This window comes from Chrysemys picta, chromosome 5, assembly GCF_011386835.1.
Source record: "Chrysemys picta bellii isolate R12L10 chromosome 5, ASM1138683v2, whole genome shotgun sequence".
In the NCBI taxonomy this organism is placed as follows: domain Eukaryota; kingdom Metazoa; phylum Chordata; order Testudines; family Emydidae; genus Chrysemys; species Chrysemys picta.
Window position 1 is genome coordinate 113,475,193 of NC_088795.1, and position 27,503 is coordinate 113,502,695.

General features: G+C 40.7%; 1 protein-coding gene across 19 annotated transcripts in view; it reads left to right on the forward strand.

Annotated features, from left to right (window-relative positions):
- Positions 1 to 1,087: 1,087 nt before the first annotated feature.
- Positions 1,088 to 27,503, forward strand: part of PROM1 (prominin 1) — an 84,152-nt gene continuing 57,736 nt past the window's right edge. For 14 of the 19 annotated variants that reach the window (XR_010601537.1, XR_010601538.1, XM_005296148.5 and 11 more), the window contains exons 1-2: positions 1,088 to 1,228; positions 10,145 to 10,572. Coding sequence is in view for 12 of the 19 variants with exons in the window: in XM_005296148.5 (XP_005296205.2) it covers positions 10,353 to 10,572 (220 nt within the window). In the remaining 7 variants the exon portion in view is untranslated. The remainder of the gene's footprint in view (positions 1,229 to 10,144; positions 10,573 to 27,503) is intronic. The other 5 variants (XM_065597043.1, XM_065597044.1, XM_065597041.1 and 2 more) reach the window with 4 other exon arrangements.

Sequence of the window (27,503 nt, forward strand, 5' to 3'; positions counted from 1 at the left end):
CTGAACTGCTGACTGCCAGAAGCTGGGACTGGACAACAGTGGATGGATCACTTGATAAATGCCTTGTTCAGTTCATTCCCTCGGAAGCATCTGGCAACAGCCACTGTTGGAAGACAGGATACTGGGCCAGGTGGACCATTGATCTGACCCAGTATGGCCATTCTTCTGTTCTTAAAACCAAGCTAAAATCTCAAAGCTGCAAATAAAAAAATACACGATGTGTGACAAGGAACACACAAATACAGTCCCTGGAGAATGGAAGTTCTTGCAGATTGACATATAGGAAATAGAGAGTTTGGGGAAATTAATTTGGCTCCCTGTCCTACTGATAAATCACTGGTCTCTTTTAGAAGCCAAAGGAACCACTTAGAAACAAGGACATGAGTCCTGGGAGTAGAAAATATAATCTTGTTAGGAAACCAGGGCAACCTCAGAAAAGATAAAATAAGATATTGTTCCAAAAGCCAAAGATAGAAGTGGCTTTTAATAATGTAATTTACAGGAAAACATAACTGTGGGATTGCAAAAGAATATTAAGTGCTGCTTTCTTAAACCCCAGAATAGGGGCAGAAGGGCATTCACAAATCACAAATCTAGGGGGTAAAAGTGGGAGGCTGGAGTCAACTGACAAAATTAAACTCTAGTTTCTCCCCAGTTTTTTGAGGTGCTCGGATTTTGGTTCAGCTCACTACGTATTGGGATACTGTCCCATTGGATCCGTTTTGAGTTTGAACTCTTCACAGCGAAGAGGTGTCTTTTGGACCCCGGTTTTTGGTTTGCCCCACTGCAGAACTAAGGGGCGATCTGTAAAGACTGGATCCGGAACCGGAGACCATCAGGCTCCTGCAAGAACCACCTGCACAACTTGGACCCAGCTCTAAGTTTCAGGAAGCCTAAAGTTCGGGGCGTGCAGCTCTGGGGGCGGGGTCTCTTTGCCCCCCATACTCAGCTTGCACAGAAAGCAATAGGTGGCTGAGTTGTGCATGCTGCTGGGGAACCCAGAGCACGGTCCCCCTGCACGACTTCAGCGTCCCGCGCTGGTCCCGCAGCCCCCGCTCTGCATCATTCATGAGCTGGGTGTGGGGCGCGGGGAGCTGCTGATTGGTGCGTGCGGCAGAGGGCGGCGCCTGCCTGGGGGGCCTGGCGGGGAGGCGGCCGAGCGGGGAGGCTCAGCACGCCGAGCCGGCAGCCACTGGACCAGCCGGAGCAGGAGCGGGCTGTCCCCGGGGTGAGTGCTCTGCTGGCTCTCCCCGCGCGCCGGCCGGCCACTTGCGGCTGCCGTGGTCCCGCTCCCGGCTGGTGCGGCGCGGCGGGCTGCTCTGCAGGGACGGTGGAGACCGCGGAGGGGTCCCAACGCCGCGCAGCCCCTGGTGGGGAAGCTGGGGGGAGGGGGCTGTACCTAAGCTGCGGGGCAGAGTGCACGGGTCCTGCCCTGCGGGTTGCTGCTATTCCCTGGGTGGCGGGTCCGCAGGTAGTGCCGGGCGGGGGTCGGGGTCCAGAAAAGCCTGGCTGTGGTGTGGCAGCCCATTGGCGTCGGGTATGAGAGGGTATAGAAAACATCAGGGTGTGCGGGAGAGAGGTAACCCCTGTAGAGAATGGAGAGGTACCTCCATAGAAAGCATTGTAGCAGAGGCAGTGCTAGCCCATGGGGGGGCCCTAAGCAGGGATATTTGGGGTGGGGCCTGATCCCTCACCCACCCCTAAAATACGGATTGTGTTATTTGTACAAACCAAAAAAATATGCCAACTTAATACATATTAATCGTTTGTTAAAAAGCCCACGTTCAATACCATGAACAGTACTTTGGGGGTAATACTAAATCAGGACCCCTTTGAGCTTCTTGGGCCACTAATCAATTGCTCAGTCCGCTCATGCCTAGCGCCACCATTTGTAGTGTGCGGGAGAGGGATCCCTTGTAGTAGCCATGGGAGAAGGGAGTGGGACCTTGCTGTAGACAATAGTGGATGTGGGGTGGGGGGGAGCAGACGGACCCCCCATAGGAAGCATTGAGAGAAGAGAGGGTCCCTCTATAGAGAACACTATGAAGGGGTGAGGCGTGTGTGTTGGAAGGGTGAAACATCCTTCCCATTATATAAAGCATTGTGGTGGGACTGTATGTTCTCTGCTGTGAATGAAGATGATTCCTTGGCCCCTAACGCTGTATTTGCATGAATTTTGCTGAGAAGGGTATGTAGTGTATGTTGGGGTCATCGACTCTTCCAAAGGAAGTGGAGTCAATCTGCGTGTGAGGGTTTGGATATGAGACAAGCACAAGGCAGTACTGTGGGAGAAAAATGAGGACCTCCAGAGAGATTAACTAGTATACCACACTGACTAACCACACTATGGAGATGAATAGGGTGCTGTTTTAGAAACCACTTCATCTAGCAGGTTCAAGAGATGTTGTAATAAGCAAAACTATGCTGTCGTATCTGCAGTCAAATCTTGAGTCCAGATTTGAAGTAGAGACCCAGCCATGCTCACCTCATGGCTTCATATGTGTTACAACATTTTATTGTGCTCAAAGGTGACTGTGAAGAGTTGAGTTAGCTTATGAGTTAGTGACCATTAGTCACTGTAGTTTAGGACAAATCGTATTGAAAGGTCATGAATGATTACATTCTGGTCCCAGCAAGGTGAACTCAATCATGAAGTGTTTGTTTTGTGGGGTGGAGAAGGGAAGGGGGTGGGGGGAGAGGAGTTGACTCTATCTCCTTCCATGCATCATACCCAGGGAAGAAATTAAGAAAGAAGCCGTAAAATCAGTTCTGCAACTCCAACCAAGACAGAGTTTAACCACAAATCATACTATGTAATTTTTAGAATTAAACTGGTGAAGGGGGGGAAATCCCAACTGTTTAAATATAATTGGGAAGAAGGGGGGGATGGTCTTGTCCCATTTGTGCGATATTATGTACGCAGTTATCTGTTGTAATCCATTTTCCTCTGCATTAGAACCTTTCCAGCACACCCCACCAGTTCTGAACTGTCAGCACAGCAGATTTCCTTTTTATGGAATGGCTTCATAATGTTTAATGTTTTTATAATCTTTTATTATTGCTCTACAGTGCCCTCATAGGGCATGCTTTATAAATATTATCAGAGCAAACAAGCTGATTTTTTTTTCTGTTCCACTTAATGAATCTATAATCTAAACATTTGGTCAACTGGCTAAAATTAGACCAGCTGCCAAGTCTTTCTTTCTTGGGGATGGAGACTGCCTCCCCTGGAGTTAATTTTAAGGCAGTTGTTAAAATTCTCACCTCCTTATAAGGGATTTTGCTGTGTTTCAATGAAATATAATGCAATTTTTAAATTTTCCTTTTTAAATCTTTGATTTTTTTTAAACAGATCCAGAAAATGCCATCTTACGTTCTGCATATCTGGCTGCTGTGACTCAAGCCATTCTCCCATTTTGAACTCACAATATGCATGTTAGATGCAAGTTGAGACTATCCAGTATTAGTTTTCTTGATTATTTTACTACTGGGTTCTGCAGTCCCTGATGTTTAGAAGGAGGTTTTTTACCCACGAAAGCTTATGCCCAAATAAATCTGTTAGTCTTTAATGTGCCACCGGACTCCTGTGGTTTTTGTGGATACATACTCACACCGCTACCCCCTGATCCTAGAAGGTTCACATACTCCCTACTCCTCCTATGGCAACAAGTTGCAGTCATTAAATCACAGGCCTAGAAGAGGTTTTGTAACCAAACACCACACCTTTTGTGACTTGCCAGTGGCTTATCATTTTATGTATTCTGAATGTGAAGCTTTTATATTTTTTTGTGGGGGAATAAAAGGTTATAGTACAGGACAAATAACTATCCTTCATGTGGCTGTGACCTCATAATTTGCATTGCTCTTGTGGTGGTTGGTGTCACTGGACTCTGGAGAGGGAATTATAGACCAACTTTTCAAATGGTTAATTTAAAAAAAAAAATGTAATGCACACAGCAGAGTCCTTGATCTGTGCCCAGCATGGGCAAATGCCCCTTCTTCTGCCCTCCATTCTTTGTTCATTGCCAGTGAGCTCCCACATCCTGCTCTAACATTCTGGCTCCTGGTTGGTTGAATCTCAAGAGTGAATTGCAGTCACATCACTGGATTCCAATATTATGTTTGCATAGATTGCAGCATTAAAGAGAAGAAATGCAGTGTAGTTGTTAAAATAGAAAACTAGAAGTTGGAGAACCTGTGTGCTATTTCTGGCTTTGCAACTGAGACTTGGTCTGATCTTAGAACAGTTCCTTAACCGCTCTGTGTCTCAATCTCTTCATTTATAACAAGGGGATACCTACCTATGTGTCAGGCATGTCTAATCTTAACTAATGTAGTAAGGTGACTTGAGAATCTTGGATGAAACGTGCTATATATATGGAGTTAGTATTATAGCATACTTTTTATGCAAAAGTTTGTGGCATGCTCTACAGAGTGATAGACCGCAGATGCCCTAGAGTTGGGTGTAGCGCATGGGTGGGCAAACTTTTTGGTCTGAGGGCCACATCTGGGTGTGTTCCCAGCCAATGGTAGCTGTGGAGGCGGCACTCGGGGTTGGGGCAGCATGCGGAGCCCCCTGGCCGCTCCTACGTGTAGGGGGGGGACATGCCGCTGCTTCCAGGAGCTGCACGAAACCATGCCCCCGGCTGGAGTTCTGGAGCGGGACAAGCCCCAGACCCCGCTCCCCAGTGGGACCTCGAGGGCCAGATTAAAATGTTTGAAGGTCCGGATGTGGTCCGAAGGCCATAGTTTGCCTACCTCTGTTGTAGTGACTTCTGTATATAGAAAAGTATGAGGAGGGGTTCAGGGGGGGAAAAAAGCCAAAATCTAGTATTTTTAAAGATGAAAGCTAATACCTGTGCAAATTACAATGAGAAATAAACTAAATTATTCCATTCAGTTACATTTTATGTAGCTGAATTTAAGGTTTTCATGGAAAACAAGGACATTAAAATGAATGTCTGGTAGCGTGTGAATTAATTAATAAAAATCTGTTTAAAATATTATACAGCTCTGTTCCCCTGCCCACACACATACTGAATATGAAGAATCTGTGTATGGCCATGAATGTAGCTCACAAGGCGCAAGAGTAGAGTGTAATGTGCGTTTTGTTTCTAATGATACAAAGGTCTTGTGCTATGATGAAGAGTGTCATAGAAATGAACTCTCATATATGTTTGCAGCATTTTTTTGTCGCTCTTGCAGCTTTGCCTTGGGGATTGGTGGCATTTTTATTGATTACATATTCTCTGGATATGTTTCTTTTTCCAACGCTGTTGATCTACTGTAGAATCGTTAGCTAGCAACAAACTTCCAAAAAGTTTTTGTTTACATAGCAAGATAAGGAAAACAGAAGGATCCCATTCATAGCCCAGATCCCTTGTGATTTGAGTAGGGGAGCTGTCATTCTGTGAGTGCAATTCCTATTCAGATGCACATTGGCTTTTCGAGCCATAAGATCGGTAACATTTCTGCAAGCTCCTGATTATTGTTGTTGTTATTATTACTATTACTATTTATTTATTATTATTGATATAGCACCCATAATGTGCTGGTGCTTTACAGAGCACTGGTCTTGAGGAGAATTTACACTCTGTTTTTTTGAAATAGCCTGGCAAGAAATACCACCTGTTAGAGGGAGGATAAAGACCCCAATAAGGATTCTAGAGGCATTCCTTTTTCATTCCCAAGAGGCCAGGGGAAAACTATTTTATTTCTAAAGTGTGGTTGCTAAATTTATTTATATTTATAATGATAGCATCTTGGGATTTCATTAGCATCTGTAGAATTGAAGAACATTTATGTTCATGTCCTCATAGCAGGGTGGCATTAGTGTCCTGAAATATGGGATTGCACCTTGCATTTTCAACAGCATTCTTCTGTTAAGCCCACTAATCTTTTAATGTTGTTAGTGTATGATGTAATATTTTCATCAGAGTCACACTGGTGGTAATAGTTGTTTTTCTCCATCAAGAAGGCACCTTCATAGTGCTTTACTCTTGTCTGCATAATTCTGTGAAACTAAACATACTCAGGTTTGGCAATTAAGGGCTCAATTTATCACCCATTGAAGTCATTTGGAACCTTTCCACTGACTTCATTAACCATTGAATCAGACCCTAATTGATTAGCATTCAGAAGCTAAATAATAGATTTACTTGAAAATTATCAGAAAATTCAAATTGCACTCAGAAGTTGTGTTCATGGGGCCGAAGTACTTTATTTTGTACAAAAAAAAAAAGAGGTTGAACTTCTGTTAACTTTAACTATGATGTTCCTACCATTCCATAATTAGAGGCATTCTAAGCAATTTAGAATGTATGCTGCTTGTTACATTTAATCATGGGGCAATATAAAGGGATAAGATAGCAATCCATGATGAAGAAAGTCTTGAAGACTAAAGAATGAAGTAAGCAAATTGGGGGGAAAATATAAGATATCCTTTGGGCCTATGTATCTGTTTGGGTCATAGCATAGATGCTTTGCAACAATCAGTTATTGCTTTGAAAACATTGAAATATTTGAATTTATATGTGTAGCTTTTGGACTACTGCATTGAGCGTCATGCTTCAGGGTAGTTGGAAAGATTGCCTTTTTTCAATAAGGCATAGGTTTTTCAAATATTTAGAGTATTATTAGAGTTGTTCTTTCCTGGCTTTTTCTAGTAAAGACTGAGCAGAAATAGAAACTGAACACCATGAAGGGGAGGAATAGTCTTTGTTCCTGGCTCTGATTTTGGATTATTCTGTCTCGGAGAGCTCCTCTAGCTTTTGACTGATATTTTGAACAAAGCATGTTTATTGCTCTTTGCAACAATAAATAGTGGATCTGTGGTGTAGCTTGGTGTAATCCAGGTTGATAAACTGGATTTCTCCTCAGAACACTTGCTGTGTGTAATTTAGCAGGGGCGATGGAGGATGGGAAAAGGTTCTTAGCTTTCCCCATAGCTGTGGTGTACTTCTGCAAGAGAACCCATCACCACCAACATTGTAGTTTTCTGTCTTCATGCTTCATCAGACTTTGGTGCACCATGGAGATCTGGGGACAGGGGTTGTTTGATAGTAAAGCATGTGTATTGTTTGTATTATTTTACCGTTGGTCCTGTAGATGGATGGTTCTTTTCTTCCAGGGGGTTCTAGAAGCTCACCAGATTCATGATCATTCAAGGATGAGCCAGTCTGGGTAGTTCACCTCTTTCTTGGGAAATAGGGTGACCAGACAGCAATTGTGAAAAATCGGGATGGGGCTGAGGGGTAATAGGCGTCTGTATAAAACAAATCCCCAAATGTTGGGACTGTTCCATAAAATCGGGACATCTGGTCACCCGATTGGGAAAGTCATGAACTCTGCTGGGAGAAAGTACTGTTGGACCAGGAAAACAATAAGCTGCTTATATTCCTCATTTCCACTCATAGTCCAAAGCTCAGTCCAGCATATGGGTCCAGACACAATTCAGAAGAAATTAGTGGTTGACACACATGACAATAGATCACTAAGGTGTTACAGGTGTCCTTTATATGTGTACTGATGTCCTGAAGGGCAAGGAATCTAGGAGACTCCAGTAGAGTGCTAGACAGTAGTTAGATTGGCCCCTCTAAGGAGTTTGCAGTCAGTTGAGGCCTGTACGCCAGCAGGAGTCTGGCTTGTCCTGTGCTTGGATTTGTATTACAGATGGATGCTCTTGAAGGATTTAGCCTTTAAGAAGTCAGAGGAGAACAGAAATGCCACTCCTCATCTTTTTGTTTTTGTTTTTCTGTTCTGTTGTACTAAATAGGCAGTACCGGCCAACTGGCCCAGGACTGAGTTGGCGGAGTTGTCTAACTAGGCCTCAGTGACACACAGACAAATTCATATGCTTCATTTGAAATTAACAGTATTGGCTTTTTGCTTATAGACTTCCTAAGCAGTGAAATTGACATGACTCTTGTATTTTCACTACTGCTCTCAGGTTTCTTAATAAAAGATGTAGAATTGATCAGAGTCTTGCTAATTTCACTGTTTTGGGAAGCTACAACCAGCGGCAGAATCATTAGAGTTGAGTTCACTTACTCAAAGAGACCATACCTCATTGGTTCATGTTGCTATATTATTTATATTACCATAGTGCATCAGAGCCCCAGTCATGGACCAGAACTCCCTTGTTGTTAGGCGCTGTACAAACACAAAAACAAAAAGACTGTTCCTACCCCAAAAAGTTTCCATCTAGGTATAAGACAAGAGACAACAGGTGAAGCAGACAGACTGGAATTAAAAGGAAACTATGGGACAGTATTGGCCAGCAAGATAGGCAGTGGTCTCAGGTCTATTCTCCTGTTTTTTGTAGGCCTCACAGCAAAGGAGAGTTCTGAAGGAGGATAATGAGTTAGTTTTGTAAATGTTTATGGAGAGTTACTGTCAAGCATGAGGGGCAACATGGAAGAAAGCACAAAGGTGCTTGTTTGAAAATTTTAACAAGTGAGTGATGGAGGCTGACATGGGTTGAACGGATGTGGGAGTCGACTTTTCAATGCTGAATGAGAGATGATGGGTAGGGTGGCTGTAGGTTACAATAATAAGACAAATAACTGATGTTTGAAATGATAGAGGGAGCCAGTGATGGGATGCAAAGAGGGGATACATGGTCAAAGCAATGGGCTAGGAAAATGAGCTTTGGAGCAGCACTTTGAATGGATATCTGTGGGTGACGGTTCCATTTGTCAAGGCCAGAGAGAAGGAGGTTGGAGTAATTGTGATGTGAAATGATGAGAACCCAGAGAGAGGTCTGAGTTGAAGCTGACACCCAGCTTACAGGCCTGAGTGACAGGTAGGATTGGTAGTGTTTTCCACAGTGATTTGAGAAGGGGGGCTGCAGGGAGGATTGTTGGGGTGGGGGATTAAGAGCTCTGTTTTAGCCACGTTGAGCTTGAGCTGACAGATAGCTCTTCATGGATGTCTATCAGAGACAGGCCAAGGTTTTAATTTGGACAGAAGACCGGTCTTTAGTAGAAAGGTAGATTTGTGAGTGTCAGCATACAGATGGTAGTTGAATAGGCTGAGATTACTTTGAGAGAGAAGAGAAGGAGGCCAAGGACAGAGCCCTGTGGAAAGCCTTACAGTTGGCAGGAATTTGTGGATGAAACCCATTCGTGCTTTACAGGAAAAGCTTCCTATCTACCTGTGGCAAGCAGATTTTTTCAGTAATTGGCAGAGAAGGTGTTTCTTGAATCTAGATCATTCAGCATCAGTGAAATGATTTAGCTTCATTTTGGTTACAAATTGAAAGTGAAGAATAACTTACATTACATTATTTGCTATGTTGAAAGGGAAATGTGTAATACTAAATATGTGGGGGGGTTGGTTTTTGGTGGGCATTTAATGTTTGAGGGTCTTAAGTATATTAAATTTTAGTATTAGAAAATGCATAAGGTAGATGTTTGAATCCATATTTTATTTTTAAAGTCCACATACCCTGTCTGATGTCCCTACAATGTTGTGTGCCAGAAATTTTTTTCCCCATGACCATATGTTACTGACACTATAAAATGAATTGAAAGTTTAAATCCTTCTTTGATAGGTGGTAATCTAGGGCTTCTCCGTTAATAAAATAATGCCACAAGAGTAAAGATAAATATGCCTCTGCTAACCTATGTGAGAAAAAAAAAGTTTTGCAACATTGGGAAGTTATGAATTCTCGGGGCAGAGAAGTTATGTCTTTTTGTATTAATCATCTGCTTATGTATATCAGTCCTTGTGTGGCTGTCAACATGCAACTCTAAATGCATGTAAAAGCATTAATAAAATGCACTCTGATTATTTTGTGACTAAATACAATACATCTGACTTTATTATAATTATAAGTAAAGTAAATATTTGTTCCTTTGATTTCATTTGCTCTTTATGCAGCAGTCCTAATACTGTAATTTTTTTTTTATTTTATTTTAAAGGCTCAGTCAAAACTGTGAATAATCAGTGGTTTCTTCAAGTATTGTGTGTATAATGGATCAGTTTTTTCACACGGGAATAAATTGGTCTATTCTGCCCTATTTAGCTTGCCAGTATAATCATTTTTGTGTTCTATTTCCACATGAGATTGGAGGCATCTCACATTTTCATATCCTCGTGGAGTGAAGGCACTCATTAAACAGTTGTTTTCTGTCTTTGCCAGAGATGGTGCACTGCTTCAGTTCTGTGAAGAGCTTCCACACCATTCCGAAGTCAGTATACATTATCCAAGACTAAGCAAAGGACTGAAGACATCAGCTTTTTCCTGCTGACACATCTCACTCCCAGTGAAGAGATTTCTAATGTGCTGAAGATTCCTAGACTTTGGGGGAGCAAAATCTCTACCTCATATTTTATGAATACTTTTAGCCATGGCTGTGGAACTTTATTTACTGTTGCTGTTGCTTTGTGGAAGTACTGTTTCAGAGGTGCAGCCTTTACACAAACCACCTCCTGGAACTTTGGATTTTGGGTTTGTGCCAGCGAAGACATATGATACAAATGCATATCATGAACCTGGACCAATAGGAATTGTGTTTAGACTAGTCCATTCTTTCCTTTATTTAGTGCAACCAAATTCTTTTCCACAAGGTAAGTATGTAAAATTATAGCTTATTTTAATGACCTACTTTTAAGACATTAATTTTCATAGTAAATAGTGACATCACCACTTAAAATAGATGATATGTATGGTTCATTACCAGCAAGCAGTGAGGTTATGAATCTGTAAAAAATCACTGGTGTTTGTCAATGATTGAAATCTGCCAGTGAAATTTTTTTGTATCTCATAAATTTATTCTTTAGCTATTTGAGTTTCTTTTCTTTTATTATTATTATTATTTTTTTTTTTTTAACTGAAATTTGTTCCCAGCTCCACTCTTTCAGAAGCAGTGGATTCAGAGTAAAGTATAAAATGCCTTGCCTCAGGTTTTAATCTGGGATAAATCTTTGCAGTGGTCATTGTCAGACCGTGACTTTTTACTACGTAATTACAAGATTTGTTCTAGAGATTATTCTGCTAAAGGAATGTCAGTAGCAAAGTAAATTCCATGCATTTCTATATCTGAGCATCTGTACTGAAGTCATAAAGACAACTGCATTGGATAGCTACATCTAACTTGTGGCTTATTTGTTTAGCTTTGTAACCTTAAAAACTTAAGGTTTTACTCTTTATTGGACTATTTCTCTGTCCCTCTTCGCCCCCCTCCCCTCCCCACCCCCACCACTCTGGTTCCCAAAGCTGGAAAAGAAATAATAAATTCTTAAGAGAAGTATTCATGTTCAAGATTTCTAGATTGTCCATGAAAGGCTCTTTAGTAAGCTCTTGGAGCTGTGGATCTAATTTTATTACTGGTTTGGGTTTTTTCCACCACATTTACACTGTCTAGTTCAGGTGTTAAAACAGAATGTCAATAGTGTTTGTATAAATTTGGCATTAAAATTCACAGCAGGCTGAAATTTTAGTACATGAAATCTGAGCAATATTTTTATTTTGTTTGCTTACAGATTTTCACCAAATTACTTTGTCTGTTTTTAGCTATAGGTATGCACAAAAAATACTTACTAGTTTTAAATACTATCTGCATTATATCTTAGAAACCTTTTCGGTTCAAATAATTGGGATTTAGAAAGACAGTAGTTTGTACATCAGTCCAAATGCTACGCTGCTCAGTATAATTACAAGGAGAGAAAACTTTCATAATTGGTTACTGCTGTGTATAGTGTCTTCCATAATTTTTTTTTCAGTATAAATATATAAAGTCCACAACCATGTCAATGCCTATGGAAGAAAGCGGTCAAAACAAACTTGAATGGGTCTCTAATGTTCTATTCAAACCAAAACTTAAAGAATAGGCTAATTCTTCATTCTGACTACCCCTCTGAGTTATTACAAGTTCACATAAATACTGTACTGGATCCTGCAATTGAAAGATTCAGTACAGGATCCCTAGGGGGGAGGGATAGCTCAGTTTGAGCATTGGCCTGCTAAACCCAGGGTTGTGAGTTCAATCCTTGAGGGGGCCACTTAGGGATCTGGGGCAAAATCAGTACCTGGGCCTGCTAGTGAAGGCAGGGGGCTGGACTTGATGATCTCTCAAGGCCCCTTTCAGTTCTAGGAGATGGGATATCTTCATTAATTTATTTATAAGTATCCATTTCTCATATTAATTATCCAATTGATTTTAATGAAATTACTCTTGTGAATATGAGTACCAGGAATGGGTCCTATAAACATAGATGCAAATTTTAAGTTTATGGGGACTAAACCTGTGAATACTACCAGGCATAGGGCTTATAACCATTTTTGTAATCCTATGGGACTACTTAGAGTAGTAAATTCTATACCCAGTGGTAGGTCTTTTCTTCCCCCCCTCCCCTGATATTTTTCAAAACATAGTTTCTAATGTTTGCATTATGTAAAGTCTATTTTGTTCTCCCCCATCCCAAAATTTAGATCTGAAGGATGATGTGGATTTCTGAGTTGTCATCATGTAATTAGTTTAATCCCATAATCTGTTTTACCATATGCTGTTCTATTTCATATCTAATGTATTAATTATGAGGTTACTTTTTAACTGTTTATAAAAAAAAAAGACACTGGAATAGAGCTTAGTCCAATCAAGAGTTGAAAAACACAGATAGTTTTTAGGTGCACATATATCTATACACATCCTCTTCCAGAGTGTTTAACTGTCAACTTTGTTGCTACTAATTAGGCAGAGGCTTCAGAAGAGTTTAAATCTTAATGTAAGCTGTGGGTATTAGCCTAGTTTTCCCCTGAACCTTCATGTAATCAATGTGTGTTGTTGCTTCATAGCCATGAATCAGAGGAGAAATATAATTAATAAATGGTAATGATTATTGAAAGGTCCGAAAAACATGGCCATTCAAATAGCAGTTGAGAAATGGGGAGATTGCTAACAGTCCCACTTCCACCTTTCATCTTTCTCTTTGTTCACCTGTAGTACATGGCCTGCTAATTTTCCTTGTTAGTGCTAGAGAGGGATTTCTTTAAAGGTACTGTTTTAAGACTTGGGGCTTGTCTACACTGGCAATTAACAGTGCTGCAACTTTCTCGCTTGGGGTGTGAAAAAACACCACCCCCCCACCCCCGAGTGCAGCAAGTTGCAGCGCCGTAAAGCGCCAGTGTAAACTGTGTCCCAGCGCTGGGAGCTACGCCCCTCATTGAGGTGTGGCGGTTTTTTTTTTGGTTGGTTGTTTTTTTTATTTTTTTTTATTTTTAGAGTGCTGGGAGAGACCACACAAGGCATGTTAAAGCGCTGCCAGTGTAGACTAGCCCTTAGTGACTCTTACTTATTTAAATTGCATGTGTGTATTCTTACTGTGCTTAAACCATTTATCTGCTTGTAGTAATGTTCAATAAAGCTGAATGTTTCAAGGCCAGCCAATGCAGATGTAACATGCTTTCAAGCAACAGTAAGCAATTAATAAGGAAGTTATTGCTAACCTTGTGCCTCATGGCAAATGGCAGTGGTACAATATTCAGTGGTGTAGCTGTGATAGTCCCAGGTTTTTAGAATGGCAAGGTAGTGAGGTGATATCTTTTATTGGACCAACATCTGTTGGTGAGAGAGACAAACTTGAGTTTACATATAGCTCTTCTTCCAGTCTATGAAATAAATTGGCTTCCTATGGATGCTATGTTAGAGAAAGCTTCTTTTTAAAAGTAATCGAAGTCTTAGAAGTTACTGATCTTGCATTCTAGATAATAGCAAGTTAGGTGTAGGTGAGAGAGGTGGATAACTGTCATTGGTTTGCAGAAAAAAATAAAGTATACATCTTAAAAAAAAAAAAAATCCTGACATGTTTAATGAATGTTATGGTGATTGGGATCAGAATAAAAATAGGAAACAGATAATTCATAGCTTGGCTATTTTGACAAAAATAATTGAAATTGCAAAATGGGTTACTGTAGAAACATGGATAAGATTTATGTGGCATAGTGCTGTTTTACTAGATTGCCTTGTGTGGGTGCATAGTAATATTTCAATAATTTTAGGTATTTTTATGTGTAATTATGATTTGCGTTGTAAATGAAGAAAACAGGAGAAAGTTGTTTGTGTCTGAGTAAAGGTAATATCAGAATGACGTGTGTGTAAGTAATAAAAATAATGCTCCAGATGGTAGCCTAAAAATGTGGATGCAATCATATTTCAGTTGCAGTTTGCAGTTGCTAGTTCTAAATGTTTTACTCAGCTTCTATTGAAAATGTAAATGTTACCTTGGTTTCTTTGAAATTAATTCATAATTGAAAATAAATGGTCACTATGAGAGTTTCATGGCCATAAATCTAACTTTTAAAAATCACCAGTTTATATAATAGGAAAATTAGTTATGTGATCAAATGTATGTCTTAAGTCTTATACACACTAACAGAATTAGGAGAGGGAATTGCAGCACCTCTTCAGGACACTAATTGTTTAAGTTGCTGAGTTTAAAAGGGCAATATTAAGTACCCACCGTGGGGGAAGAAACTAGTCCTCTAGTTTTTTAAAAATTGTGCATTTTGGTATTTGACTGGAAGGACTGTAGTGAGTGTAAGTATTGAGAGCTAAAGTCTGTTTTCAGTTCCACTCACTAAATCCCATTGACTTGACTGGAAATTGCACAGCTGTAAATGAGAACAGAATTTGTCCTTAAGCATATGATACATAAATATTCTATGGGGAGATGCTGTGGTCTAATGGATAGAATTGGGATAATGATGCTACCCTCCTTTGTAAAGTGCTTCGATATCTGCTGTTGAAAAGCTCTATCTAAATGGTAGGTATTATTATCTCATGTTTTGTTAATTATGTAACTTAACATTATAATAAATGTTGGCAGTTCCAGGAGAATTGCAAACAATTTGTTACTCGACTAAGACAAGATATAAGAAAACAGCCTTTGGGTTTTTTCTTCTCACCAGAGGATGGTGTGAAGACCAAGTCTATAACAGGGTTCAAAAAAGAACTAAATGAGTTCACGGAGAATAGGTCCATCAATGGCTATTGGCCAGGATGAGCGGGGATGTTGTCCCTAGCCTCTGTTTGCCAGAAACTGGGAGTGGACAACAGGGGATAGATCACTTGATTACGTGTTCTTTTCTTTCCCTCTGAAGCACCTGGCATTGGCCACTGTTGGCTAGATGGATCTTTGGTCTGACCCAATATGGCCATTCTTATGTTCTAACTTGTTGAAAGATGAAACAATCATTTATTAGTGAAACTAAATTAATCTATGATGGTAGCGTGGTACTAGTGAAACAGCTTGTTTATACCACTTGGTGTGCTATGAGCCTTCAGATGTGAATTTGTTGTATCCAGGGTATGGTCAATACGATCATTTGGTTGCTATGAATATCTTAAAGTGGCTTCTGTCTCTGTTCCTATGGAAACCAGTTATTAGTTCCAATAAAATGATGATAATCTGGGATTCATTTGCCAACAGAGTGTGCACAGCAAATATTCATCTTAGAAGTTTTCCTCTTCTAGCTAAAGAGTGAGAAGCCGGTAAGAGAAGCAGGCTAAGGAGAAACACCCATTTGTTTTCCAGTAAAATAAGACAAAATTATAAGCATGGCCCACTGTACTTAATCAGTGTGGTACAGGCAGTGTATTATGGGGTGACTTCACTGTTTGGTGCTAAGGCACAAGACTGGCAAGTTCCAACCTTTACTTTCCAGATATGCACCATTTAGAACAAACCAGTTGTTATTGGTGGGGGAGGTGTGGAATGAAAGTTTAAATATAAAAGGAAACTTGTCAAACGTATGCCTTCACAGCAAAACATGGTTTGACGTGTTAAACACACTACTTCCCATGGGGAGGGAGGATAAAATATTGTGTTTCCCAAGTGCAGTATTGACTGAATCTCAGAACTCAAAAGTGCAATCAGTCTGAGAGCTATTGTCTAGTAGTGTGAGCACAAGACTGGGGTTTAGGAACTTGTGAGTTCCAATGCTAGCTCTGTCATTAAATCCCCATGTGATGTTAGGCAAGACAGTTATGCCCTGATTTTCAAGTCATTGGGATTTGCAAGTGGCAGTGCTCAGCATTGTAACCTCTCTGCCTCATTTTCCCCATCTGTAAAACTTCCATATTTCTCTCAAATATTACAATGATTAGATAATGTTTGTAAAAAAAAATTTCAGGAAAATAACTACATTTAGTAGAATTTACTATAACTGCATAGCACTTTCACTGTCTCAACTGTAAGTAAACTAACAAAGCACAGGTAAAACCTACTCAAATGATGAGTGGAAAGGGAAAGATGTTATGAATTGTTTGATTCCAAAAACTGCATTTGATATGATGTTACGTGTACGGCATTGAAGCAGAATCTCTTTGCAAGTCTTAACACAAAACTATTGTAACTCAATGTAATAGATTAAAATTGTTACCTTTGTAGAGCTGCAACACTAATTTCTTTGCTTCCCTTGTTAATTTAACCAGTTACTAACAAGGAGCAAAATTAAGTTAACTAGAAATGGACAACCAGATCTAATCAGTAGCACAAGGTAACTTTGCCTAATAACATAAGAATGGCCTTACTGAGTTATCCCAATGGTTCATCTAACTCAGTATCCTGTCTTCCGATAGTGACCAATGCCAGATGCTTCAGAGGGAATTGAACAGAACAATCGTTGAGTGATCCATCCCCTGTTGTCCAGATCTGCCATCTGGCAGTCAGAGGCTTAGGAACACCCAGAGCATGAGGATGCATCCCTGGCCATCTCGGCTAACAGCCATTGATGGACCTATCCTCCATGAAATTATCTAATTATTTTCTTTGTTGGGTCAACAAAATGGCAGATGAAATTCAGTGTTGCGTGCAAAGTAATGCACATTTGGAAAAAACAATTTGCCTGGTACTGAAGTTAGGCTTACTGGCCTGTAATTGCCGGGAGCACCTCTGGAGCCTTTTAAAAAAAATGACGTTACATTAGCTATTCTCCAGTAATCTGGTACAGAGGCTGATATAAGCAATAGGTTACAAGGCGTGGGAAAGTAGTAGGCATCCTAATCCTGTATAGTAATTGATTAGTTTGTGCATACCCAATAAATATTTCTTCTTAGTATAGTTTCAGCCCCTGAATAGGCAAAAATGTGGATCTTTACTCTAATAAGCTCTCCTTATTTGTGCAGACATTCCAGTGATATCCAAGGAGATGTGTGCATGTTGGGAAAGTATTATAATGAAGTTGAAACCAGCTGTATAGATCTGAAAGCTAAGTTTTGCCCTTAGACTTTAAATGTCTTTGGATTCTTTCCATAGAAAATTTAGATCCCCTGAGTATTGTTATAGAGTTGGTGAGATGCCATTTATATTGTCTCAGTCCAGATGCAAAAGACTATCTATAAATTACAGAACACCACTGGCCATCACATACAGCCCCCAGCTAAAACCTCTCATTATCCACGATCTACAACCTATCCTGGAAAATGAACCCTCACTCTCCCAGACCTTGGGAGGCAGGCCAGTCCTTGCTTACAGACAGCCCCCCAACCTAAAGCAAATACTCACCAACAACTACACACCACACCACACCACAGAAACACCAACCCAGGAACCAATCCCTGTAGCAAACCTCGTTGCCTACTCTGTCCCCATATCTACTCTGGCCAGGGCCCGATTCCTTGCTGCAAGCCCCGCCCCCAGGAATCGAGCCGCGCTCCGGCCGGGGTTGCCGGGCTTGGGTCCGACCCGGAGCCGCGCCGGGGGGGGAGGGGGAGACCCGCGCCGCGGGGGCCAGGCTGGAGCCAAGCTGGGCCAGAGCCGTTGGGGCCTGCGGGAACGGGCCGCGCCTCCCCAGAGCCCTTCTCGCGCCCCCACCACTCCAGCTTACCTTGTGCTGCCGGCCCGCCCCTGCTTCTTTTCAGACTTCAGGGGAGGGGGCGGAGCGTTCAGGGGAGGGGAGGAGGGGGAAGTGAGCTGGGGGCGGGGTGGACAGCTGCAGCGCGGGGCCCTCTTGGCGCGGGGCCCAATTCAGCCGAATCAGCTGAATCGGCCTAAAGCCGGCCCTGACTCTGGCGACACCATCAGAGGACCCAACCACATCAGCCACACCATCAAGGGCTCATTCACCTGTGCACATCCACTAATGTTATATATGCCATCATGTGCCAGCAATGCCCCTCTGCCATGTACATTGGCCAAACCGGACAGTCCCTCCGCAAAAGAATAAATGGACACAAATCGGACATCAGGAATGGTAACATACATAAGCTAGTAAGTGAACACTTCAATCTCCCTGGTCATTCTATTACAGATTTAAAAGTCACTATCATTGAACAAAAAAACTTCAGAAACAGACTTCAAAGAGAAACAGCAGAACTAAAATTCATTTGCAAATTCAACACCATTAATCTGGGTTTGAATAGGGACTGGGAGTGGCTGGCTCATTACAGAAGCAGCTTTTCCTCTCCTGGAATTGACACCTCCTCATCTATTATTGGGAGTGGACTACATCCACCCTGATTGAATTGGCCCTGTCAACACTGGTTCTCCACTTGCGAAGTAACACCCTGCTCTCCATGTGTCAGTATATAATGCCTGCATCTGTAACTTTCACTCTATGCATCCGAAGAAGTGAGGTTTTTACCCACGAAAGCTTATGCCCAAATAAATCTGTTAGTCTTTAAGGTGCCACCAGACTCCTTGTTGTTTTTATCTATAAATTGTCACAGAAATGTGCATATACTCCACAACGCCTTTAAGTGTGCCATATGATCCTGTGCCTTCATCCTCTACTCCAGTGCTGTGGTTGGAATTATGATGTAGCTTTAAAAAGGAATAGTAAAATCCTGCTACTAGCTAATCGCTACAAAACATGTATAGTTGGGCAATTTATACAACTGTGTGGTTTCTGAACAAGAGCGTGGCCCTGACTGTTACTGAGTGTCTGATTCTGCCTTCTCTGAGGTCTAAATTCAGGGTCCTTTTTTGGGACCAGTCAACAATTATACCCAGTTTAAGTCTCCATATCCCATTCTAATTATAAATAGCATTGAATGTTGTTGGCATAGGACAAATGAGAGAGAGACATATGAAATGTCCGAAAGGTTATGCGTTCGGGTGTTCAGTTTTCTTTACAGAAGAGCAAGTTGTTTTTGATGTTTCCCAAAGTGTCGTCTGGGGGCTTTCTTTCTGACTGCTAACAATCCTAATGTCTGTGTCTAGCATGAAAATAACTTGCATGTCAATAGCTGGAAATGATGTGGTAACTGCCTAAATCCTGATAGCACCATACTTCACCCCCTAAACTCTGAGATTCTCAAACTAGGTGTTCCTCCATTTGTCTTGTCTGCAGGAGCTGATCAATTGATATGGTCAGAGCATGCCTAACCTGCACAAAAGACAGCTGGGGCTGTAGATTGTGAAGTTTCTTTTGTTTTTTTTTGTCATTTTTGTGGGGTGGGCAGGAATGCCCACAGCCTTTTTCTGTGACGAGGAAGGGCTCTGGCAGCGGGGAGGCAGCAAGACATTACGCTGCTAAAAATAGCAGTGTAGATGTGGGAGTCCTGGCTGTATAAGGTGTAGAGTGTTGTGTAAGGTGTATGCCCTGTGGGTTCAGCATGTAGGACACTCTCCTCTACTCGCCTAAGTGATGCCTCAGCGTCTACACAGCTATTTATACCCATGCTAGCTGGGCATGTGGTGATATATTGTGCCATTCTACCAACAGCCTGGTCCCGTCTGCATGGAGTATACATTCAATACGTACGTTGGCTTGTGCTTCTGTCTCAGGCAACGTTCTTAATCTGTGATCACTTTTGTATCCCTATGTGAACTTATTTTGTTAAAATACTGATTTTTGTTCCCCAAAATGAGGAGCTCTTCAGAGGATATTTAGATTTTTAGCAAGAGATATAGATATAGAGATAGATATACACACGTCAGTAACTGAAATATCTGAGGAATAACTTGAACCCTTGCCAGGATAATGTTTCAAAGGCAAAATGCAAAACATTTAAAAAGTTGTCCATAGCTATATGTAGCTTAAGCATCATTAGCCCACTATACTGATTGGCTCACTAAAAAAAGAGGTTAGACAGTGATTAGCCTATGAATACTACGGTATAAATGTATTGGTCTTATCCTAGTTAATACACCTCTACCCCGATATAACGTGACCCGATATAACACGAATTCGAATATAAGACGGTAAAGCAGTGCTCCGGGAGGGCGGGGCTGCATACTCCGGCGGATCAAAGCAAGTTTGATATAACATGGTTTCACCTATAACATGGTAAGATTTTTTGGCTCCCGAGGACAGTGTTATATGGGGGTAGAGTGTACACTGACTTTGCTGCGTGACCTCAAACAAGTCACTTACTTTTCTCTAAGCCTCGCTTTTCCTCATCTATAATATAGTATAGGGATATTTACCTACTGTATAGGTGTCTTACACATGATAAATATTTCTAAACTACTCTGTAAGTTCAGTCAAAGGCAGAAATGTGTGGAACTAGATTGAGACTATGCACTCATCTCTCATAGGCCAGCGAACGGCTGTGAGATGACCACTTTTTTCAGTTGCTGTTGACCTGGGATGTATTTGGATGCTGAACATAAGAATGTCCATACTGGGTCAGGCCAATGGTACATCTAGCCCAGTATCCTGTCTTCCAACAGTGGCCAGTGCCAGGTGCTTCAGAGGGAATGAACAGAACAGGGCAATTATCAAGTGATTCATCCCCCTGTCATCTGATCCGAGCTTCGGCCAGTGGGAACTTCTGCCAGAACATGGGGGTTACACCAATGCTGGACCTATCCTCCCTGAACTTATCTAATTCTTTATTGAACCAAATTATACTTTTGGCCTTTCCAGCATCCCCTAGCAGTAAGTTCCACAGGTTGACTCTGCATTCTCTGAAGAAGTACTTCCTTTATGTAGTTTTAAATCTGCCGCCTATTAGTTTTGTTGGGTGACTCTCTGCTTCATGTATTATGTGACAGAATAAATAACACTTCCTTATTCACTTTCTCCACTCCATTCATGATATTATAGACCTCTATTATATCCCGCCTCAGTCATCTCTTTTCCAAGCTGAACAGTCCCAGTCTTCTTAATCTCTCCTCACACAGAAGCTGTTCCTTCATCATATTTGTTGACCATCTCTGTACATTTTCCAATTCTAATGTACAGTATCTTTTTGGAGCTCGGGCAAACAGAATTACACTCAGTGTTCAATGTGTGGGCCTATTATGGCTCTATATAGTGGCATTAAGATATATTTTCTATCATCTATCCCTTTCCTAATGTTCTGTTAGCTTTTTTGATTCCTGCTGTACATTGACAAGATATTTTTAGAGAACTATCCACGATGATGCCAAGACCTCTATCTTAAGTGGTAATAGCTAAATTAGGTCCCATCATTTTGTATGTTCAGCTGGGATTGTTTTCTAATGTGCATTAATTTGCATTTATCAACATTGAATTTCATCTGCCATTTCGTTAACTAGTCACCCAGTTTTGTGAGATCCCTTTGTAACTCTTTGCAGTCTGCTTTGGACTTAACTATCCTGAATAATTTTATATTGTCGGCAAACTGTACAACCTCCTTGTTTACAGATGCTCCCCGGGTTACGCAAACCTGCAGTTACGGAAAAAGTTCCGTAAATTTCGTAAGCATGGGATTTTTTTTGGTAATCGTCAGGTATACGTCCCCGACTTACGCAAAATTTGACTTATGCAAGGCGTTCCAGAACGGAACGCTTGCGTAAGTCAGGGAGCGTCTGTACCCCTTTTCCCCGATCATTTATGAATATGTTGAACAGCACTGGTCCCAGTATGGCTCCTTGGGCACAATTTACCTCTCTATTCTGAAAACTGACCATTTATTTCTACCCTTTGTTTCCTATCTCTTAACTTAGTTACTGATTCATGAGACGACCTTACCTCTTCTCCCATTACTGCTTATTTTGCTTAAGAGCCTTTGGTGTGGGACCTTGTTCAAAGGGTTTCTGGAAATCCAAGTACACTGGATCACCCTTGTTCACGTTTGTTGACCCTTCAAAGAATTCTAGTCGATTGGTGAGGCATGATTTCCTTTTACAAAAGCTATCTTGACTCGTTCCCCTACGAATTGTGTTTATATGTCTGATTCTGTTCTTTACTATAGTTTCTACCAGTTGGCTTCGTACTGGAGTTAGGCTTACCAGGGTCACTTCTGGAGCCCTTTTAAAAAAAAAAAAAAAATCATTCTTACATTGGCTATCTTCCAGTCATTTGGAACAGATGCTGATTTTAAGCAACTGGTTACATACCACAGTAGTAGTTCTGCAATTTCATATTCGGGTTCCTTCAGAACTCTTAGGCACCATCTGTTCCTGGTGATTTATTACTGTTAAATGTATCAATTTGTTCCAAAACTTCCTCTATTGATGACCCCGCCCCCCAATTGTTTGGCTGGCTTCCTGCTTCTAATGTACTTAAACAAAATTTTGTTATTAGTTTTTGTGTCTTCTGCTAGTTGCTCTTCAAAATCTTTTTTGGCCTGCCTAATGATACTTGACTTGTCAGAGTCTATGCTCCTTTCTATTTTCCTCAGTCGGATTTCCTTTCCAGTTTTTAAAGATTGTCACCTACATCACAGTCCTTTTAGCTATTCAGATCCAAGTCCGAAAATGCTGCAATATTCATAACATATTTAATGAATTGAGGATTTTGATAAGTGTGGAAATAACTTTCTAAAATTTGTGCTTTCTCTTTGATAGGCAAGAATAAGCACTATGCTTTTCTCTGCCTCTTAGCTGAAACTATAGATTTGGAAAGCAGCAGTTAACTATTCTTAATAGAGAAAAATATCAGAAATATTCTGCACTTCATCTGCTCTTGAGAACTCAAATATTTAAAATATTCTTCCAAAATCTGGAACCTAAGTGCCAAAAATTATTTTCAGGTATATTTTTAAGATGTAGCCTTTTGTAAATTGCTTCCTGTTCTTCTTAGCTAAAATATGTTGTTTCATGTGTTTGGAATAGACACTAGTCAGACTACTATGTATTAGCATTGATTTCTCTTCACCATTCAAGAAATCTGCTGAATATAAGTAAACAGTCATGCATGTTTCAACAACAAATACGGGTTGGCAAAACTCAACTCTTCGGGTAAATAGAGTTTTGGATTCCACAGCATCTTTCTCCATCTTGGAATGAGCATGGTGGCAGGTTTTAAAGGGATAAAACCCAGAGGGTCAAAAATAACTATTAGCTTTCTTTTACAGAACAAATGACTTTAAGGAGCAATGTTTGTGTGGCCTCATCAAAGCTCGTGGGCTAGCAAGAAAGCCAACATTCTCCAACATAGAACTCCAGGAGACTTAATCAAACTCTGATTAATTGGATTCTACATGTATTAATCTTTCCTTGCCAACCCCATAACAGAAATTCTGGAAACTTTATTTATATTGGAGTTTTGTTTTGTTTTTTTCTGTCAAAAGTATCTGCTGCGTGTCTTGTAAACCACCTGATTTTGAGAGTTTGCCTCAGAATATCTGCTGCAGATTGTATGTTATGTACCTCATTAAACATCTTATACTAAAACACAACTCCTTGACTTTTCAATTGGAACCATGTACAGTACTCTGGTTTCATAAGGAAATGTTGCCCCTATTGTGTTTTGAGTGGGACAGGTGTGAGGGAAAGGGGAGAAGAAGGCACAGCATAATTCAGATCTTATTTAAAAATGTTAAACATTTGAGCTCAGTCAGTCTGTGACCTATGGTACTTCTGAAACCATGGCATATTTAGTGGTTCAGGTTCATACGGAGTATACTGTCCTTTGCAGAGAAATGGCAAATACAGAGGAGGAATTCTGAGACCATACTGTGGTTGCCAAAAAGCCAGTTGTTGAAGTAATTAAAAACCAATATCAGTAGGGCTCTCCTGTGTCACTTCCAATTGTCTGCATTCATGTTACCATAGGCACAAGTTAGAGTATGAAAGCAGAATTCTGTCCTATTCTCAGTTTACTTACAATATACTGGAACGTTTTTTGAAAGGTAAAACAACCTTGTTATACATGTGTGTTTAAAATAATCTCTTTAAATGTTTTAAGGTGTCACTCCAGTACACCTTGGACATGCGAACCATAAAGTACCAGCAAGTTGTTCAGCGTCTGCAGGGGGTTAAAACATGCAATCCTACACAGCACCCTGAGCTGAACCCTTGCCCTTAATCTGTTGTAAATCTTTACCAGATGGTGGCCTAGAAGAGAGAGCTTCATATAGCCACTACAGACAAAAAAAATATATGGTGATGGATAATTATAGTGCTGTAAACAATATGGTTTAGTTTAAGCTTTAAAATGTCTTAGTAAAAATGATAGAATGTAATTTCTGTATAGAATACTCTTTCAAGTGCATCCTACTTGACATTGTTTGAATTATGTATGCAGATTTTTGAGCAAAGATTTTTCTGAAGGCAACTTTTTTTGGTTTTTGTTGCAAATTTGCAACAAGTAAGAATTTTGCAAATTTGCAACAAGTAAGAATTTTCTGTGTAGTGAAGAACAATCACCACATCCCTGAAAGGTTATTTTCAAAGGAAAAACCTTTTATTCTGTGTATCCCATTTTCTTGACAATCAACATAATGGCTTTTGTTTTTTGAATGATTTGCTTTCTGACTATGCTTTTTAAAATTTTTGTCTGTATGGATTACTGTGTAGATAGATGATGTGAGAGTGTTAGGGGAGCATGCCCAGGGCTTGGCAGCTGTAAAGACTGAGGAACTTTTGTGGGAGAATGGAGGTTTAAATTGCTTAGTTCTGCTAATAACAGACTTTGAGGCTGTTCTGTTTATAAAATTACCACGCTTCCGTCTATGTTTTTGGAAAATAAGGAGCTCCTGTGCATGTACGAGTTAAACGTTTATTGAACAGGAGTGTGTCTATTGACTAATAAATTATATTTTGTCTCTTCAGGAGTGCAATGAGATTTGCTTGTGAGAAGAGGGATCTATTAAATTTGTATGTTCCCATTCACCCAGCTACTCTTGCCGTATCACACCTCAACATTCCTATGAATTGCATTGCCTTTTGAAAGCAAAAGCCTATAGTACACATGCTCTCTGATAAAGTTCTCCCTCTTAATAGCATTCATACAGTTTCCTGTCATGCTCACACTTGCTGTTCTCCCCATCTCCTATTCCACACTGCATCCCAATCCCATTTTCCTGCCATCCCAACTGTGCTCCTGATATTCTTATACAACTTTTTTTTTTTTTTTTTTTTTTTTTTGAAGTTTGATAGATAGTTCAGTGGCTTAACTATTCAACTACAAAGATAGCAATATACATTCTGAAAGCTTGCTATTTTTTGTAAGCACTTACTTTACACGTACCCCGTGGTTCATTTTATGCGTTGCATATACTGTAAAAGACACATCTGCATTTTGGGATTTGAGTGAGTAGAGAGGGAGAAATGCTTGAAATTTTAGCTGCTCCATTCTGTGATGAGCTAACAATGTTTGAGTGGGTTTAGAATCTGGCAATGTGAGTTCCCATCCTTAATACAAATATTAAGTCTGCTGAGCATTGGATCCACTTGGTGATGTTTGTGGCGGTTTCTAGGATCCCCTAGGGCAGCATGTTTTTTGTGGGGTTTCTATGAAACATTCTAATTGTTGTGGCATAAGAGGCACGAGTTTATTTAACAGTATTTTAGATATGTGAATATGGGAAGTTATTTACAATTATCTGAATTATTTTAAAGACTATTTGCAAGTGTCAACTGGCTAATTGCTAATTTTTTTATTACCATTATAGCTACCATTCCAGCAGTCCTGACTCATTTTGCTCTAGTCAAAGCTTCCTTATGCTCAGTCACTAATTCAAAACTGAGAACTCTGAAATACATTACTAGATAAACCAGCTATATGCAGAGTAGTCAAGTGACTTCTGTGCTGGTGGGCTCCTCTAGAGAATGGCAATTTACTAGGCAGGACGAATATCTTCGTTTCCTGCAAGAAGACCAATAAATTAGACACAGCACAGGTTGTGTCATACCCTCTGATAACCCTGGACATTCTTCCTGAGAGAGAAGTAGGAGGTGTGGTCTTGGATCTCAGAACGTGCACCCAAAAGTTATGTCTGCAGACATCAGTTCTGTAATACCCTATGATTGCCAGGTTTCTACTTTTTCTGTCCAAGATGTGGCCAGCTCACAAAGGGTATGTGCTTTGACACACAAGGCATGTATCTTTACTATTAAGTAATTCTTTCATGCGAGTCCTTTCCCTCCTTTTTGTACCTTTTGAACAGAACAGATAATAAATCTGATTTACAAAACTTCCAGGTTTTATGCAGGAAGAATGTAATGCCCGGATTACACTTAAGTAAGGAGTTTCTTTGACAGAGGGGGGCAAAAGAATGGTAACTGAATGACCTGATCACTATGGAAACTAGTTAACCTTGAAGATGGAGCTAGCAACTGCATGGAGAGAGACCTTGCCAAATATAAAGGGACAGGGCTACTATGAGGAAAGACCCCTAATTCCCTCATCCTTGGGGAAAATGGGTGTAACCTGCCTAAAGGAGACCCTGTGAGAAGCGGAGTAAGCTCTCTTACATGCTCCGGAGTCCCTAACCACTGGAGCTTGGAGCATGGGAGGAATAGGCTAGGCCACTCACCCCCTACTGCAATGTAGACACTTCGCACACAGGCCAGAAGGCTACAAGGAACATAAGCAGGGAGGAAAGAGGGAACACTTGGTCCCCATCTGGATCCCTGCCTTAGCTCAGATGCTTCCTATATCAAATGGACTGCCTGCCTGGTGTCTGCCCTGGGAGAGGGCTGAGTCTTGTGGACTTTCTCCTTGCTTGAGGAGGGTAAAGATTCCATGGCGTAAGCAGGGCAGAAATGACCTACGCAGAGGGGCCTGTCCCACTCTGCAACAGCCTGTGTGCTGGGTCCTTCTGCCATTGCCCCTGCCACTAGGAGCTCTTGTCTGACTGAGGTAGTAGAAAACTAGAGCTGATTTAGGGGGCTGCTGGAATAAAGAGCTATGCTGGGTGCTGAAAGCCATCTGGCAATGATGTGGCAACAAGGAGTGGTAGCCTAGATTCCAGACTGAGGGGACCTCTTCACTAAGGATCAGATCCAACTCCTATTGAAGTCAGTGGAATAATTCTGACTGATTTCAGTTGGCTTTGGATCAGTCCCATGAAGTCAAAACAGAGACTTTAATTGATGACAAATTGAACTTCCACTTATCTTTTCTGTGAAATCACAAACTATTTTTTTGATATCTCCAATAAGTATGAAACTTGCTGTGCATTGACTAAGCTTGAAAGTTTGCATTAAAACCTGGGACAGACCTTCACAAGTCGTATTTTAAAAGAAACAATGAGTTTGAAGTAGCAGTAATACATTCATTTCAGGCTAATAGGTAAATTTTCTAAATGTTGTGAAATTACTTATTTTGACACTGGATGTACTCGCATGGACACCAATCCAGAAAAGCACTTAAGCACATGCTTAACTTTAAGCATATGAGTAATCCTGTTGACTTGAGT